The 18,413-nt window shown below is 44.7% G+C and overlaps 1 protein-coding gene across 1 annotated transcript in view; it reads right to left on the bottom strand.

Moving 5' to 3' along the window:
- Positions 1-17,622, bottom strand: part of MARK1 (microtubule affinity regulating kinase 1) — a 208,098-nt gene extending 190,476 nt beyond the window's left edge. The window contains exon 1 of the mRNA XM_077485790.1: positions 17,284-17,622. Within this exon, the coding sequence (XP_077341916.1) occupies positions 17,284-17,334 (51 nt within the window). The 5' untranslated portion in view covers positions 17,335-17,622. The remainder of the gene's footprint in view (positions 1-17,283) is intronic.
- Positions 17,623-18,413: the final 791 nt, after the last annotated feature.

Below are 18,413 nucleotides of genomic sequence, written 5' to 3'. Positions count from 1 at the left end.
CATACTAGACCCGAAGGGCCTGATATGGACCTGGGGGGGGGACCCCATGCCGTTTTTTTTCCCCACACATTTTTGGGGGTTTTTACATTCAGCTTTCAGCCGGGGGAAGCCCGCTGACAACTCATCAGTTGTTAAGGACATGGCAGCCGGCTTACCAGCCCCCTCCTTAGCAACCAGCTATATACAGTGCGTTTGGGGGGGTGGACTGCATGCAAAAACTCGGGTTTAAAAATGCAAAACATGCCTGAAAAATGCATCAAGCGCAGCCACATTGATGTGAACCTAGACAAAACCGATCGGGGGCAACCTCCCTCCAAGCACAAGGAAAAGATTGCTACAAAAGCATGCCTGGTCTGTTCTCAGGTATAGCGCAGGAACATTTTCCCTCACTAGATCAAAAAAGAACGATCAAAAAAAAGGGGGGGGGGGGGGGGGTCAAAAAAAAAATTATTCAGCTGTGGTTCCACAAGAGGATCTTGAAAATTAGCTAGACGGATATGGTCATAAATCAAGAGATGCTGTAGGGCCACTTTTACATTGATGGACTGCTCAGGTCCACCTGTCAGTTTTTCAGGTGGACCCGATGGGACCATCCATTGCCCTCTATGGAGTGGCAGATGTCAGCAGACATCAGCATAGCGGAGTGGACACAGACCTGTCATCCGCCTGCTTAGTGGGGATCAGCGGAGAGATTCCCCACTGAGAAGGTGGCTCCACTTGACAGAGTCCACCCTTTCTAAAAGGGGCCTTAGGATTAAATGAAGAAAAATCATGTCTATTGAGGAGAAATTGCTACATTTTTGCCCATATCACAAGATACTCTGGCTGGAGAGAAGCTACTTCCAATGCCTCATGGAACTTGTAATATAGTAATGTCATCTGACACAACCTGATCATAGCAGTGACAAACCCCCATCCCTGTTATCTGTTAGACAAAAAAAGAGGAAGGAATGTGACTTTGTATGAGGCATGTCACTGAATACCTTGTTAATCACAAATTATTTATTGATTAAAAATCAAGTTAAAAAGTATCTTTAGTACAGACACAATAAACTGTAAATAACAGTTCACTTGTATGAATGTACAATTATTATACAAAGTAAAATACAACTGGATTAGCAGTATCTATCCATAAAACACTGACAAAGTCTATGACGACATGCGTTGGGGTGAGGCTACACGGCCACTCAGCCTGTCTACCCTCGTGGAGCTCATCCTGGGCATCACCACGATCCTTTCAATACTAGGAGTGGTGGAGTGACACCAGGCAGGCAAGCTACTGTATACATGCTCGTTTTATTTGTAAGTGTAATATGTAATAGGAGGAGGGGATTTGGGGTTTAGTTAAAAACTGTTTAAAAAAGAATTGTGCTATGAGAGCTTCTTTATCCTGTGGACATCGCTGATGAGCTTGGGATCAAGTAGCAATCTATTGGAGTCTAGCATTTCAGGATAGAACACAGTGCAAACCCATATACAGGCATACCCCACTTTTAAGTACACAATGAGGTTTATTTACTAAAGCCGGAAAGTGCAAAATCAGGCTCACTTCTGCATAGAAACCAATGGGCTTCCAGGTTTTATTACCAAAGCTTAATTGAACAAGCTGGGGTTAGAAGCTTGTTGGTTTCTATGCAGAAGGGAGACTGATTTTGCACTTTCCAGCTTTAGTAAATAAACCCCATTGGATACTTAAAAGTGGGGTATGCCTGTAGATCTAATATTGGTGAAATTATGTTAGAAGCTAAAAGAGGTAGACCATACCATGATCTGATGACCAGAGAAGTTAGTCCTCTTATTTGAGGAGTTTAACCACTTCAGCCCTGGAAGAATTTACCCCCTTCCTGACCAGAGCACTTTTTGCAATATGGCACTTTGACAATTGTGCAGTGGTGCGACGTTGTACCCAAACACAATTTAGGTCTTTTTTTTCCCCCACAAATAGAGCTTTCATTTGGTGGTATTTGATCACTGCCCTTTTAAACAAACAAAAAAAAAATGCAATTTTTTTACTTTTTGCTATAATAAATATCCCTTAAAAAAAAAAAAAACATTTTTCCCTCAGTTTAGGCCGATATGTATTCTTTTACAGATTTGTGGTAAAAATCTCAATAACCGTATATTGATTAGTTTGCACAAAAGTTATACCGTCTACAAAATAGGGGATAGATTTATGGCATTTTTATTATTCTTTTTTTTTTTAACTAGTAATGGCGGCGATCTTCGATTTTTGTTGTGACTGCGACATTATGGCGGACACATGGGACGATTTTCAAGAAAAATTGAATTTGGTGCCCAGATCAACCATATTTTATTTTATATATTTTTACAATCGAACAATTTTGATACTATTTTGGGACCATTGTCATGTATACAGCGATCGGTGCAATAAAAATGCACTGATTACTGTATAAATGACGCTGGCAGGAAAGGGGTGGTTCTAACTGTGGGGAGGGGGGCTACCTAGGACATGACAGGGAGCAGTGATCTCTGTCATATCACTAGGCAGAACAGTGAAATGCCTTGTTTACATGCATCTCTCCATCCTGCCGCTCTGTGACGCGATTGCGGGACACCGGCAGACACTGAGTCCGCAGGTCCTGTGGGCGCGAGCCACAATGCTGCGTTTGAAAGGGGACGTACCCATACGCCTATTTGCACAGCCGTGCCATTGTGCTGACGTATTTAGTTGTGCGCTGGTCGGCAAGCGGTTAAGGCTGATTTTCACCTGAATTCTGGCGAGTGTATAATCTTAAGGGAGCCGTGTCCCACGTGGTGAAGGGATGAAGATTCTGAGGAATTAATTATAATTACAAATTTTTTCAACACTCCCCCACTGATTTTGCACTTTCCAGCTTTAGTAAATAAACCCCATTGGATACTTAAAAGTGGGGTATGCCTGTAGATCTAATATTGGTGAAATTATGTTAGAAGCTAAAAGAGGTAGACCATACTCTACAGAGACTTTTTTTTATTTTTTATTCTCGTTTATGAGGACAGTGTGCTGGTTTTATATATTATGTGTTTAAAATGAATTTCTTTCTGGGATTGATACAAGAGTTTAGCGCTGCTAATGCCTAGATCTCCTTAGGATATGTAGACATAATTTTTTTTTACTTCCTGATTACTATGATCAAGGTATTAATTCAGTGGCATGCCTCATACAAAGTCCCATTCCTTCCTCTTTGTCTATCATGGAACTTGTAGTTTCACAACAGCTGGAGGGCCACAAATTGAGCCCCCGTGAGCTACAGTAAGAAAGAAGAGTGCAAGAGAAAGAAAAGGGAAAGGGAGAAGAATTTGGGGGGTGAACGACACCCAGGAAACGACAGGCAGCCATGGCATGAAGCTGAACATTAACCTGGCAAAAGACAGGAGCAGTTGGAAGGTGATGGTGGAGGCAAGGTTCTAAGTCTGAAGTTTACCAAAGACCACAAGCGCTCATGCTAGTGGTAACAGTAAAGTAAGAGACGTTCATTGTTAGGCCCCTGACACATGGGGAGGGTGCAGTTGGGAGTCTGCCCGCTCAGCGTGGAATATGTCCGCTGATCCCCACTGAGCAGGCGGGTGGCTGGTCCATGTCCGCTTATGCAGAGCGGACACAGCCCACTCTCCTCTATGGGCAGTCAGATGTAAATGGACGCTCAACTGCCATCCAATCTGATTCACCAGATGCGGAATGAATATCCATTTGTCTGTTTTTGGTGGACAGGATTTGATGTCAGCAGACATGTCCGCTGACATCCAGGGGTCGATCGGGTCCGTCTGAAAAACTGACAGGCGAACCCAGTCAGTCCACCCATGTGAAAGGGCCCTGAGGGTTTAGGGGCTAGACTTGGAAAACCAACGTACCTCCAAAGTTGAGCCAGGCACCCAAGAAGTGTAGAAGAAGGTTGCTGGGCATTAGACCTGGAACTGCTCAGTAATGTTGGTAAAAAGCAAATATGGAGGACCAAGGAGTGCACTCCCAACAATAGGAAGCGTCAGATGTCGGAGCCACCAGCAAGGAGGATAGTTAGCAGCATAGACAGCAGTGATATCACCAAATCGCACTCCTATTTTTCTGAGACTAGCAGTCATAGGAGACAGTGGGGTTTATTTACTAGAGGCATATCCACTTTGCACTACAAGTGCACTTGTATGTGCAGTCGCTGTAGATCTGAGGGGAGGCTCTGAAATAGAGGTCGACCGATATATCGGCCGATATTTGCCGTTTTTTAAATAATCGGCATCGGCCGATTCTGCTGATAAAAAGCCGATTCTACAGCGGACTTTGAAATGACTTCTGTAAGAAGTCAGTGTGAGTTGCTGAGTTGTCATAGCAACACTTTCCTCCTCTCTGGGCAGACTGCCAAGAAAAGAACTAAATGTTACAATGTTTACACTTCTGAACGAAGTCATCTCTGTGTAGAAGTTCTCAGTTTAACCATTTAAATACTTTTCTTACACTTGTTGCTTACAAGTAAAAATCCTGTATTTTCTGCCAGAAAATCACTTAGACCCCCAAAAATTATATATATATTTTTTTAGCAGAGATCCTAGGGAACACGGCATTTGCACAGAGGTCTTTCAAATGCATTTTTTTGGGAAAAAAATACACCATTTAAAAAATAAAAATAAAATAAAAAACAGTAAAGTTAGTCCATTTTTTTTTTTTGTCCAAAAGTTTTGACTACCCGTTTTTATTTAATATATAGGTTTTTTTTTTTTTTAATCTAGATCATGCATACAAGTAAACTGATTGGAGGTTTGTTTTGTTTAATAAATGTTTAAGTGTAAGAAATTTTCTGTATCACTAATGAAGGCTGCTTTCACACTGGAGCTGGCAGGCGTTGATGGTAAAACGCAAGTTTTAGCGGCGCTTTACCATCATTTTAGCGGTGCTATTTGGCTGCTAGTGGGGCACATATAACCCAGCTAGCGGCCAAGGAAGAGGTTAAATGTGCCCATGAAGCACCGCTTCGGCAGTGGTGCCCATTCATATCAATGGGCAGGAGTGGTGGAGGAGCGGTATACACCACTCCAAACGTGCTGCTTGGAGGACTTTTTTTTTAAGATCCTGCCAGCGCATCGCCTCAGTGTGAAAGCACTCTGTCTTTCACACAGACTGCAGGGGAGCCATTTTGCAGGCACTTTACAGGCGCTATTTTTAGCCCAAAAGCGCCTTAAAAAACGCCCCAGTGGGAAAGGTGTGTTAGATCAAGGGGGATTAAAAATAAATAAATAAAATAAAATTAAATCGGCCTAACATATCGGCCCAAAAAAATCGGCATTATATATCGGCTATCGGCCACCATGATTTCTAAATATCGGCATCGGCATCGGCCAGAGAAAAACCCATATCGGTCGACCTCTACTCTGAAACGAGGGGAGGCTCTGAAACGAGGGGAGGCTCTGAAACGAGGGGAGGCTCTGAAACGAGGGGAGGCTCTGCTGATTTTATCATCCAATCATGTACAAGCAAAAATGCTGTTTTTTTAATTTTCCTTGCATGTCCCCCCTCAGACCTACAGCAACTGCACTTCCAAGTGCACTTGTAGTGCAAAGTGGATTTACCTTTAGACCCCTTTCACACTGAGACCCTTTCACGTTAAAAAAGCTCCAAAAAAATGATTTCCATTAAAATCAATGAATGCTTTCACACTGGGGCAGTGCGCTGGCAGGGCGGTGAAAAAAATGCCCCTCTCCATTGAAAAAAATGCAAAGCTCTTCAAAAGCACCTGAAAAGTTCTTCAAAAGCGCTCAGTGTTTTACTGGTGGCTTAGAAGCACCTCAGTGTGAAAGGGGCCCAAGTAAATAACCACCAGTGCCTTAGATCTCACACTGCAGATATTCTGGAGAGCCTAGGCAATCTCATATCAGGAAAAATCTAGCTATTTTTCCAGGAGGAATTCCAGACAGGAGGGTACTGCTTAGGCACAATTATCATTGCTACATATTCCCCTAGAGCAGTGATGGTGAACCTTGGCACCCCAGATGTTTTGGAACTACATTTCCCATGATGCTCATGCACTATGCAGTGTAGATGAGTATCACGGGAAATGTAGTTCCAAAACATGTGGAGGTTCGCCATCACTGTTCTAGAACATAATACATTGTCACTTTTTGAGTTCAGGTCTAAGAGGAGCCAAACTATGTGACACTAGTCTACCATACCCAGTCTAAAAAAGAAAAAGAAAAAAAAAAGCCTGCTTCTATACGGGATAATTAAGCATCCACACGGAAGGCAATGGCTAATTATGTTTCAATGGCATTCCTGAGGGATGGATGTTAGTTAAATCAAAGAGCCTTTACTGACTGCAGAGATTTAACCCTTCTTAATACTTTCATAAGCACAATATCTTACTGAGGCAAGAAAAAAAAAAAAAAGCTAGGGGCAACAACATGCATTTCCTTTGTTCCTATCTACTTGCTTTCATTCTCTAAACTGCAGCGGAAAAATTGAAAATCAGAGACAGAATGGTTAGTCTGAGCCCAGACATCCCTCTCCGAAACCCCAAAGGCATATGTATAGTAATCAGTACTTGGGATAGTTTTGGTTGATTTTAGCAATGCATGTTTCCTGCGTTTTTACACGAGATAGAGACGTTCATTTCCGAAAAGAGCAGCAAAAGACGCTTTTCTTTACTCCAGCTTTACAAGTGAAGTCCAGGCTCTTTTGATACTTTAAAAGCAATATTATTAAACCCAAAAGCAAACGTTTATTATATTGTACCTTATCAATTTGTAAATGTGATGGCTGTATTTGTTTTTGTTTTTTGACCTGGTGATCTGGCCAGTAAGTCTGTTTTTCAAAAAAACAAGCTGTTCGTTTACCACCAACAGGGGTGCTTAAAGTGATCAGCTATTATAATAATAATAATAATAATAATACAGGATTTATATAGCGCTGACAGTTTACGCGGCACTTTACAACATTAGGGCAGACAGTACAATTACAATACAATTCAATACAGGGGGGAATCAGAGGCTATTATTTATTCGTGTTAAAACCTATCCAAAAAAAAAAAAAAGAGGGGGGTTTGCTATAACCGCAGTATACGCTGACATTTAGCTTCTATTTATTAGTGTATCTAAATCTGCTAGTAAATCTAACACTACCATCCTCTCAGACCAACAATGCTGCTGTCCAAAAGGTGCCCCCTGTGCTCCTTCATCTAGAGTGGGGGCACTACAGGTTGTTGGTTACTGGCCAAATCACCAGGTGAAAACAGAGGGGAAAAAGACTAAAAAAAATAAAAAAAAAGGAAACCTAATGCAGCCACCACTTCGAATGATTGGTAAGCAGAAATATATTACATTTGTGGTTCTGAGTTTAATACCAATTTACTTCCTTGTGGTGCATTAAAGCGTATTATGCGTGTAACATGCGTTACAGTAAAGTGGAAGTAAAACTTTAAAACAAAACAATGTCAGCAGGTAGGATCTTTTGCCAACTTTCCTTTTTTAGCTGCACACAGACTGTGGCACATGCGCACAATGGTCCAAGTCCATTCCTGGCAACTTACAGATGGTACTGGGTGCCAAGTTAATGGAACTCCAGCACGCATGCGCAGGTTTTACAACATCAGTGTCTGCCTTTTGGGTGTAGCAAGATGATGGCAGACCTAGAAGAAAAGGATATCAGGATATCTAGGCTTCTAAATTACCAATGTTATGCAATGTAATGCGGGATTAGGGTAAAAAAAAAAGAAAAGAAAAAAAAAGGGGGGTGCCCGTAGAGATTTCCTTTTTCCTTCTGGAAATGCTAGTTGCCTGGCTGTTAACCTAAACCCCTTTATACAACTTTAGTTGTCTGCGAGCTGGTGGTAAGTAGGCTTGGATTTTTCCTGGGCATTCCCCAGGCCTTGTTGTTACCTGATTTAGCCTTCCAATGCCACTTACTGCTATAGCCAGCTATAGATGAGGGTGGTGGCGAGTTTTTTCATATCGTATTTGTATTGGTGCAGCAATGCACCAACACCTTTGCAGCCATTGTGCTACATGCTGGGTGTTTGGTGTGCTGTATGTACCTTTAAGAAGGGGAGGGCTCCCCTTCAGTCCACCTGACCTCATCTATCTATTAGAATGCATGTGCCTCCACTGTGTGGACACTCATACTTTAGTGTTAGGACCACAGATACCAGGGTGCCGTGACGAGGCTCTGTGGCTTATGCATGCGTACTAAACCTCTGTTTTTAATGTACTGTTAGACAGGTCAATTTGGTTGCCTGCGAGCTGGTGGTAAGTAGGCTTGGATTTTTCCTGGGCATTCCCCAGGCCTTGTTGTTACCTTGTTGTTTTTTTCACTTTATACAACTTTGGTAGAGTTGTTGCCGATAAAATGCAACTGTACTGTAATTGTGTTGTCCCCCCTATACATTGTAAAGCGCTGCGTAAACTGTTGGTGCTTTATAAGTCGTGTATAATAATAATAATAATAATAATCTTAGGGGTACCTCCATTTTCTGTTAACCTAAACCACTGGCATTAATATTTTCTGAGCCACTCCCAGAGAAAAAAATAATAAAATAATGTGCAGATCAGAAGGCTGACTCACCAGGTAAAAATAAAAAAACTAAAGTTAGCCACCACATTTGAGGACGAGGAAGCTGCAATACATTACATTTGTGTTTTTGGATTTAGATACGCTTTGTCTCCATAAATGTAGGCTGCCTGGCTCATTGTCTCTGTCTTGCCCTTAAAGCGTGCCAAAACCAAAAATGTAATATACCAAAGCTACATGAACATAGATGTCTGCAGGCGCAGGGGAGCTCTAGCGTAAAACTCCCAGTGTCACCCTGTGTGCAAAACTTGCATGTTTAGGAAATCCTTCATACACACATGCGATGGTAAGAAAAAAAAAAAAAAAAAGACACAAAATAGCAATGGCATTTACATGAGTACAAGCACTATAGCTATGCATTTCTATGGCCGGCTGTACGAACTCCCTGGAAGTAGCAAAACACTGGCAGAGCTCCCTCTGTGCCAGCAACATTTGAATGTGTGTGCCAAAACCATCCTTGCATGTGGTGACTGCATTTTTTTTTCACCAGGTGGTTCCACCAACCAAAAAAAATGGCCTGTACTAGGGTGACCACATGCACTGTTATCTATGGAGCAGCATTGTCACCCACAGCTGCTCTCCTGATCTGGATTGCAAACACCTCCCCCACTCCTTATCACCATTAGAGGGGTGTCCACGAGACGTTACAAGGATGTTGCATTTCTGTACATGTAAAAAATAAAAATAAATAAATAATAAAATGCAGCCACCGCATCGAAGGACTAGAAAGCTGCAATATATAAAAAAAAATCGTTTTTTCGAATTTAGATATCCTTTAAAGTGGTTGTATAGTCTTTTTACAACTTTAAAGGCTTACCTGTAGGTAAAAAAAAAAAAATCTAAACCTGTACGGTTTAGGAGATATTCCCCTCGCAATGCGCCGCTGACTGCAGCGGCGCATGCACACAGGGGATTCTCGGCTGAAAGTCCGGCAGACGCTGGACCCTGCCGGAAAGAAATCTCCCGTGCGCATGCGCTGTGAGTGGCCGGAGCCGCGATACCCAGAAGACACGCCGAGGGAACATGTTAGCTCCCTCGGCGCAGATCGGGCGAGATGTCGGGGGCCTCGTTCTAAGGTAAGTATTTTATAATGAGCTAGTATGCGGTGCATTTGTTTTTTCAAAATGTATGCTAATATTTTGTTTAGAATGCAAAAAACAAGATAAAAACAGCTGCTTTATCAAATACCACTAAGGCCCCTTTCACACATGCAGACAGTATGTCCGTATTTCATCCATCCGTTTGCGGAAGAAATACGGACATACATGCATCCCTATGGGATAGCGGGTGTCAGCGGATGAACATCCACAGACACCCGATATTGTCCGCCTCCGCTATTGTCCGATTCTGCAGACTGAGGAAAATCCTATTTTTCTATCCGTCTGCAGAGCGGATCGGATGAACACGGACAGACGGTCCCTGCTCATCCGATCCCCATAGAGGAGAGTGGAGAGCTGACAGGGCGGTCCCTGCACAGTGTGCAGAGACCGCCCTTTCCGCCGCCGGCTCAGCGGGGACAGAGGATCGATCCCCGCTGAGCAAGCGGATCATCACGGGGTGGATCATTACTGATCCGTCCCGTGTGAAAGGGGCCTAAAAGAAAGCTCTATTTGTGGGGGTAAAAATTATAGAAATTTTGTTTGCGTACAGCATTGTATGACCACACAATCGCCAGTTAAAGTAGCACAATAGCAAAAAAAAAAAAAAAAGTGGCCCGGTCAAGGGGGTAAAATCTTCCGGAGCTAAAGCGGTTAATGCCAACACTGAAAAACCCAAACAGCTACAGAGAATCCTTAAGCCCCATACACACTATCAGATTTTCTGCTTATTTTTGTCTTCAGATTTACCAAAACCATGTAGTACAAGGGCCTGCCTGACTGCATACACATTGAAACTGCTAAGGTTTGACCTCATATTATATGGTTTTGGTAAATCTGAAGGAAAAAAAAAATATCAGCAGAAAATCTGATAGTGTGTATGGGGCTTTAGGCTGGATTCACACCTATGCATTTTTGCCGCTTTTTGCCGATTTGCACTACAGTCCATTTAAAATGGTTTCCTATGGAACATGTTCTTGTAGTGAAAATCTGCAAAATGCAAAAAGCACAAAAAAATGCATAGGTGTGAATCCAGCCTTAGGCCTAGTTTACACCTGAGGGGGAATAGGAGGTTAAGCCATATTTTTTATGTCCCTTGATCGCCCCTCTTAAGCTGTAAAGGCAGTTGGTTGTAAGCATGCCACAAATACAATGCTCTGCTTATACCCCATGTAGCTTCCCACCAAATGCGACCCATTCAACCGAATGGGGCCACACCGCAAAGCGTGCGGAAGCAGCATGGTGATGTGGGCTTCTATGAGTTACACAATGCCTTGAAAAGTGTTCTACTGCAGATCGTTCTTCAGAAGGCAACGCTAGCGTTAACAAAAAAATAAAATAAAAAAAAGAAGTCGCCTGCCTGCTGCACAACATCTAAACCCAAATATGTGTGCATGCATTGTCTACAGCAAACACATCACCTCCCTGTGACTGCAGAGGAATTACACGGCCTGTTCTTGGCCCTGTCAGCCAGGCGGCACTTAGAAGGGGTTAACGTGTACACACTGGGCTAAAATTAGCTGAAAGACAGGTGGAAAGAGCAGAAATCCTGCAGAGAGCGGCAGCGACAAGCTCTGCCTGCAATGGATGGAGGGAGGCCTGCACAGAGTCCAGTACAACAAAGGACCCACAGTACTGTCCACCTCGTTATCAACAAGTGTCATGACTATTCAACAAAAAGGTGAAAACTGAAAAGAAAAATGAATGTGCAAGGCCCCGCTACCCACAGTAAACAGACACTATGGTAATGGCGTCAGACATTCGGATTCACTATTCTTCACCTTAGTGACAAAGCTCCATTACCGTTCAATCTGAAGGACTCTTTTCTTCAGGCTTCTGAGGAGATTACTATAAGCAGTGTTTATTTTGACATCAAATTTCGATTCAGTTTTAGTCATAGTCCTGACTAAAATTCCATTTTAGTTTTAGTCTACTAAACTAGTATTCATTTCGTCGATGACTAGAAGAGCACATTTCCACTGTTGCATGTAATGGCGGGAATGTAATGCAGGAGACATACAGTGTCTCACCTACGTTAAAATTCCATTACTTGCCAAAAGGTGACCCTCGGAGCCCTCTGATGTGGCCCTCGACCTCAAAATGAATGCAGGCATTTTTTTACGCTTTCAGAAAGTGCAACAAACCCGCAAGATATAATAGAAGTCAATGGGCAAACCCGCAGGAAAGCCAGAGGTGTGAAAGCAGTGTTATAGGGGGTTCAGGACAGTAAGGGCTTGTTTACATTTGCGTTTGGGGGGAGTGATGGTTTTTACCCCCCGCCCACCCAATGATGCAACATCAGCGGTCAAAATGGCAACTCCACTCAATGTTCCTGGTTGCCCGTGCAGCCTCCCTGTCACATTCTGTTTTTTCACTTGGGCAGGGGGTGGCATATACTGGAGCCGACCCTCCATTTTTCTCCAGCGATTGCTGAAATGTGGCTTCTCCTGCTCTCCCTCCCACATTCAGTGGCTGCAGGGGGAAAATGTTCATTATGCTATTCAATATAAGAACAAAATTAATTCTGAAACATTTCATTTGATTGTGGCCCATGGTTACCAAATCACTTAAGCAGCCCTCGCTCTTCAAAAGGTTGCGCACCCCTGCTGTATGCCCTGTACACGTAGCTCAGTGGACATATTTTCGGCAATGCTATGATGAATGAACTCGATGACCAATGAAAATGGTAAAATACAGAAGCCAATCAGGCCGAAGATGACAGACCACACGGAAATCTGAGCTGCGGTTTTACCACCCCCCTCAGCCAACCATCTAGCGTGTAAAATACAACTGGAGGAGACTATTCGCATGCAAAAGAATTATTAATGCAGCATGCCAAGTTGACAGGAGGCACCGACCGCCAAACTTGGCCATTTAAGTCAATAGGACTGTGCTAGAACCATGAGCTCGCATTTTTTGGAGCATTACACCTATTGTAAATCTCCATTCAGCAAAGAAGAAGAAAAAAAATAAAATTACATTTAAAAGGCTGCAGGATCACCTCCTGAATGCAGCTGCTTAGCCTCTGCACAGCAGAGTATGAGTGTGAACCCAGCCAGTGCGTTGGGAGGCCCACGGAAACTCAATACCAACACAAGAAAGTACATATAATGGGTTGGCAACAAGTATAACAAGCCTTGGTCAACGCTGTTAATCCTAATCTCAAAAAATGCACTGAAACTCATACAGCGCACTTTCTTAACACTACAAAAATAAACGGACACCCCTATGCACATGCATAGGTGCAAATGGGCCCTAAACATAATAGTAATGCACCAAAATTTCAGCGGCCGAAAACTATCGGCTGAAAATAAGGTTTTCAAGCCCGGTTCACACCTATGCGACCCCCCCCCCCCCGCATCCAATTTTCGTGACATTTTAAAATACGTTCATTTGAATGAGGCCGGTTCACATATGTGCGTTGCATTCGCACTCTACATTGCCCGAAAAACGTGTGCGTTTTCTGGGCATTGCAGTGCGAATTGCAAGAACATTATCCTCTATGGGAACGCATCTGATTTGCAGATGCATTCCGTTGTGAACAGGATAAAATCCTGATTCAAACCTGACCTAATGCAATCCTGACCTGATCAAAAACTGACGTGAAACGCCGAACAACTGATTTTTCTCTTTGCAGGGAAACCGGAGCTTCAATTCGAACCGCATTTGTGTAAACCGGGCCTCAGGGTTGTATCGTTAATGGCTGCCGAGAACATGATGTTGCCGCAATTTTACCTTGCTTATGGTGTTTTTCATAGTTCACGTGACTCAAAAATGCATCAAAAACGTAACGTGGGTGCATTTTTGATGTGTTCTTGTTGTGTTTTCAATGCATTTCAATGGGGAGGTACGTTTTAGGTGTGGTTTGCCAAATATGCACCAAAAATGCATCAAGCGGGATTTTAAACACTGTTTCAAAAGGTGCCGATAATGGCCGACAATAAATTAACAGTCATTTACATTTATAATATTAAAAAGTCGAATATAATACAATTACACATTTTTTTTTTCGTTTTTGTATTTAAAAACCATCAATTTCAGTTTCAGCCAAGTGCATCCTGAATTTTCGGTTTCGGCACTGATATTTTCATTTCAATGCACCACTAAAACATAACTTTTTTTTTTGTTTGTTTACAAAGCTCTGCAATTCAAAAAGAGCTCAGGATGAAACATGGCATAAGCAGACGTCAGCTGTACATGTCAGAACTATGTGGGCCTGCTCAAGTTATATCATGGACATGCTGACTTTTATACCACCCACTAGCATGCCCATTGGTCAGTGAGGCTGCCCTTCACACCGAGACCAAAAAGGTGGATTGGGACAGTTAAAAGTAGAACTAAATCTCAAGCAAAATCTTCTTGCCTAGGATCTAATACAGATCAAATAGTAACCCGCAACTTATAAAGAAAATTTTTTACCAACCTTTTTTTTTATTTTTTATTTTTTTTATATAGTCACACAGCAGGAGCGTTCTCCTGTTCATGCTCCACATTCTAAAATACGAGCGCACATCCCCTATTGGTGGAACCTAGTCTATGGACTTGGGATGAAGGTGTTTGCAGCACATAAGTCTGTAGTTTAAATCAGAAACAAGCAGCTCAGGGAGACAACGCTGCTCCTGCATAGATGTACAGTCGGTAAGCATTGCCACCCTAGGACAGGAAGTGCATTACTGGCAGGATCACCAGGAAAAAAAAAAGTAACAAAAAAATAATAATTAAGGAAAAAAATCCCCAATACAACCACCATGTCTTAGGAACGATATACAGTATTATATCAGTGGTCTCCAAACTGCAGTCCACATGTCAGATGTGGCCCTTTGCTTGCCTTTATCAAGCCCTTGGGACACTATTCCTCCCTCTGACATCAACGGGGTATTCTTCCTCCCACTGAGGCCAATGATGGGGCACTAACCCTCCCACTGACACCAATGATAGTGCCAGTGGGATGGTTAGTGCCCCATTATTGGTGTCAGTGGGAGGGTTAATGCCCCAATGATTTGGAACCTTCTCCACCTAACCACAGGGGCACCATGTAAATGTGTACACCCACTAACCACAAAGCTGAGGCATGATCTACTTCCACTGTCCATAGCCCAACCCCCTTAGTCTCAAGGTCAGTAAATTGGCCCTTTGTTTAGAAAGTTTGAAGAACCCAGCATTGCAGGTTTGTTCTTGGAGTTTATATCAGGGTTTCTCAACTAGGTTTCCTCCAGAGGTTGCTAGAGGTTCCTTGAGCAATGAGCAATTTTGGCCTCTCACCCAAGTTCCCACTGACACCATTGATCTTTTTAGCTATCTGTAGAGGGGGTGAATTCTTCCCAATGTCCACAAGGGTAAGGAGCATTTTTCCCTCTGACCATCACACTAATATATGAGTTGTAGATATAGTCATTTTTAGCAGGGGTTCCCCGAAACCAGAAAGTGTTTTTAAGGGTTCCTCTGCACTGAAAAAAGGTTGAGAAAGCCTGGTTTATAAACACTTTAAAGGTCAGGTTTGACATTCACATAAGATATTTAACTTCACATACAACTTCTAGATCTGCTAATGGTTTTGCAATGCAGTTTTCACCAACGGTAACCCCTGTTAATGAATTTCCTCACCGTGTGCCTAGTGTAATCCACCCAGGTGTGTAACAGTTTCAATCCCAATCTAATTTCCAGGTTGTATCTTCATGAATTTCCAACGTCAACAAGCTGAGAGTAGAACTCTTGCCTCCATATTTCAAACTGCCTTGATGAACAAGATAGCTGCAACCTGCACCCTCCAGTTGGCGACAACCTACAAACAACCACATTCCATTACCCTCAATAGCCCACTCTGACAAACTTGGCGGGATGGCCACCAGTTGCACCATACTGGTCTCAAAAATATTTGATAAAGGACGCATTCCATTTTCATCGAAAAATCAGCTTGTCTAGCATTAAAAGGCAAGATTGGCAATCGCCAGAAAGTATGATGCCAAATCTCCCGTCATATGCACCTGTAGTAGAAAATACCAAGGCTACTATGGCTGACCGCCATGCTGATTCTCTTGCTTCAATGAGTGAGTTGTTGACCTGGACAAAGTATGCAGATCAGATGTTCTGACTTTACTTACTGCATTCTTGCTCCTGAAGGCAGAGACAAGGCAGCAAGTAGAATTTTTCAGGAGGTCAGCAATGGAAATGTGCATAGTTCAGGTTTCCTTTATGGTTAAAGCTTAAAAGGCCAACAGTTCAAGACAGAAGCGGAGATGTACATATCTCACAGGCCAAAGGGAATTACACCAGAGTTGCCAATGTGACAGATGCACTGACTGTACAACCATATCTTCTACACCGTCATTCTCCTTCCAATCACTGTTAATCTGATATTGATCACATCTATATTTGGCTGAGCTCTGACACCCACCTAGCCTTAGTGTAGCCAAGCGAGCCAGTCTTAAGAGGATTATGGCTATGTTCGTTTTTTTATATATGGGGGTGAAGTGAAGCAAACACATCACTGTGTGACCCTCTTCACAGATATTTAGCTTAATACAGATCCTATGAAATGAGTGTGGCGTTTCTCTCATCACTTTCAGAAATCCAGCAGAACTCTAGAAATCAATCTGTAAGGGAAATGGCATTTCGCTACACATTACCGTTTGGGTCAGTGTCTGCTCACTACACAAAGAGGCACACAGGCTGCTCCAAAGATTCACACACCAAAGAAGACCTTCTTACTGTCACGCCAATTAACTGCCAGGCCACCCTACTGCCACACCAAGGGATTAAGCGCCAGGCCACCCTACTGCCACACCAAGGGATTAAGCGCCAGGCCACCCTACTGCCACTCCAAGGGATTAAGCGCCAGGCCACCCTACTGCCACACCAAGGGATTAAACGCCAGGCCACCCTACTGCCACACCAAGGGATTAAACGCCAGGCCACCTTACTGCCACACCAAGGGATTAAGCACCAGGCCACCCTACTGCCACACCAAGGGATTAAGCACCAGGCCACCCTCCTGCCACACCAAGGGATTAACCGCCAAGCCACCCTACTGCCACACCAAGGGATTAACCGCCAGGCCACCATTTGGTCACACAGAAAGTTTACCAACTGCCACACCAAGGGGTCAAGCGCCAAGTCTTCATATTGTGCCACCAAGGAGTTGACCACAAGACCCTTGTGCTGTCCTGCAAATAGGTCAAACATGAGGCCTCCAACCTGTCCCAAAGGGTTAAAATACAGGGCTTCAATCTGCCCAATGAATGGGTTAACCACAAAACCTTCATACTGTCCCAAGGGTCTAAGAGGCCTCTATACTTTTCCACCAAAGTGTCAATCTCCAAACCTCCATACTGTCCCTCCAAGGGTCAACCACCAGGCCTTCATTTAGTCTTGCCAAAGAGTTCACCACTAGACCTCCATGCTGTCCCTCCACCCATGGTCTCCACATTGTTCTACTAAGGGTTAATCCCAAAACCTCCATTCTTGCCCTCCATGGGTTAATCCAAGGGCCCCCATCTTGTTCTTCTCAGGGTTAATCCCATGGCCCCATCCAAGGTTCCCCCATATTGTCCTTGTAAGGGTTAATCGCAGGTCCTCCGTGCACTGTAGGTCCCCTCCTCCCTCCAGGCCCCGGTGTGATGATCCCACCCTCCCGGTACTCACGTTCTCCGTGTCCCGCTCGTTGACTGTCGGCAATGGCGTCCTGGCCGACATGTTCCCAGTGCGGGGGGAGCCGAGCTGTCAGCGATCACAATCCCAGAACAATGCGCTCCGATCACAGGCGGTCCATGGTGCCCGCTCACTGCATCCCCGGCCGGGAGAGCGGCCTGACCTCACCTCCTGCGGGCCGCTTCTGCTGCATCATCATCCTCGTCCGCAGCCCGCCGGCCAGTGCAGGGAGAAGCCGGGGGATGACAATGTGTGGCCGTCCTTCTGCTGATCACACTGTCCCCACTATACATCCACAGCAGAATGAAGACTGCACGGCTCCCTCCTCCTCCTCCTCCCACTACCCTCCCTCTCCTGGCCAGGAAGAGCACAACTACTTCCAGGGGGGAGCTGCCCTGATCTGGGGTGGCAGCATGGAGGAGGAGGGGAGAGATGCCCCGATCTGGGGTGGCAGCATGGAGGAGGGAGAGGGGAGCTGCCCTGATCTGAAGTGGCAGCATGGAGGAGGCAGGGGAGCTGCCCTGATCTGAAGTGGCAGCATGGAGGAGGCAGGGGAGCTGCCCTGATCTGGGGTGGCAGCATGGAGGAGGCAGGGGAGCTGCCCTGATCTGGGGTGGCAGCATGGAGGAGGCAGGGGAGCTGCCCTGATCTGGGGTGGCAGCATGGAGGAGGAAGGGGAGCCGCCCTGATCTGAGATGGCAGCATGGAGGAGGAAGGGGATCTGCCCTGATCTGGGGTGGCAGCATGGAGGAAGAAGGGGAGCTGCCCTGATCTGGGGTGGCAGCATGGAGGGGGAGAGCTGCCCTGATCTGAGGTGGCAGCATGGAGGAGGAAGGGGAGCTGCCCTGATCTGGGGTGGCAGAATGGAGGGGGTGGGGAGCTGCCCTGATCTGGGGTGGCAGAATGGAGGGGGTGGGGGCTGCCCTGATCTGGGGTGGCAGCATGGAGGAGGAGGGGGGAGCTGCCCTGATCTGGGATGGCAGCATGGAGAAGGAGGGAGGAGCTGCCCTGATCTGGGGTGGCAGCATGGAGGAGGGGGGGCGGGCCTGATCTGGGGTGGCACTGGCAGCATGGAGGAGGGGAGCTGCCCTGATCTGGGGTGGCATCATGGAGGGGGAGCTACC

Source organism: Lithobates pipiens, unplaced genomic scaffold (genome assembly GCF_037356315.1).
Source record: "Lithobates pipiens isolate NorthernLeopardFrog02 unplaced genomic scaffold, aLitPip1_a1.2 Scaffold_18, whole genome shotgun sequence".
NCBI classification, from domain to species: domain Eukaryota; kingdom Metazoa; phylum Chordata; class Amphibia; order Anura; family Ranidae; genus Lithobates; species Lithobates pipiens.
Note: the sequence above shows the minus strand (reverse complement) of the source record. Positions and strands in the feature narration are given on the sequence as shown.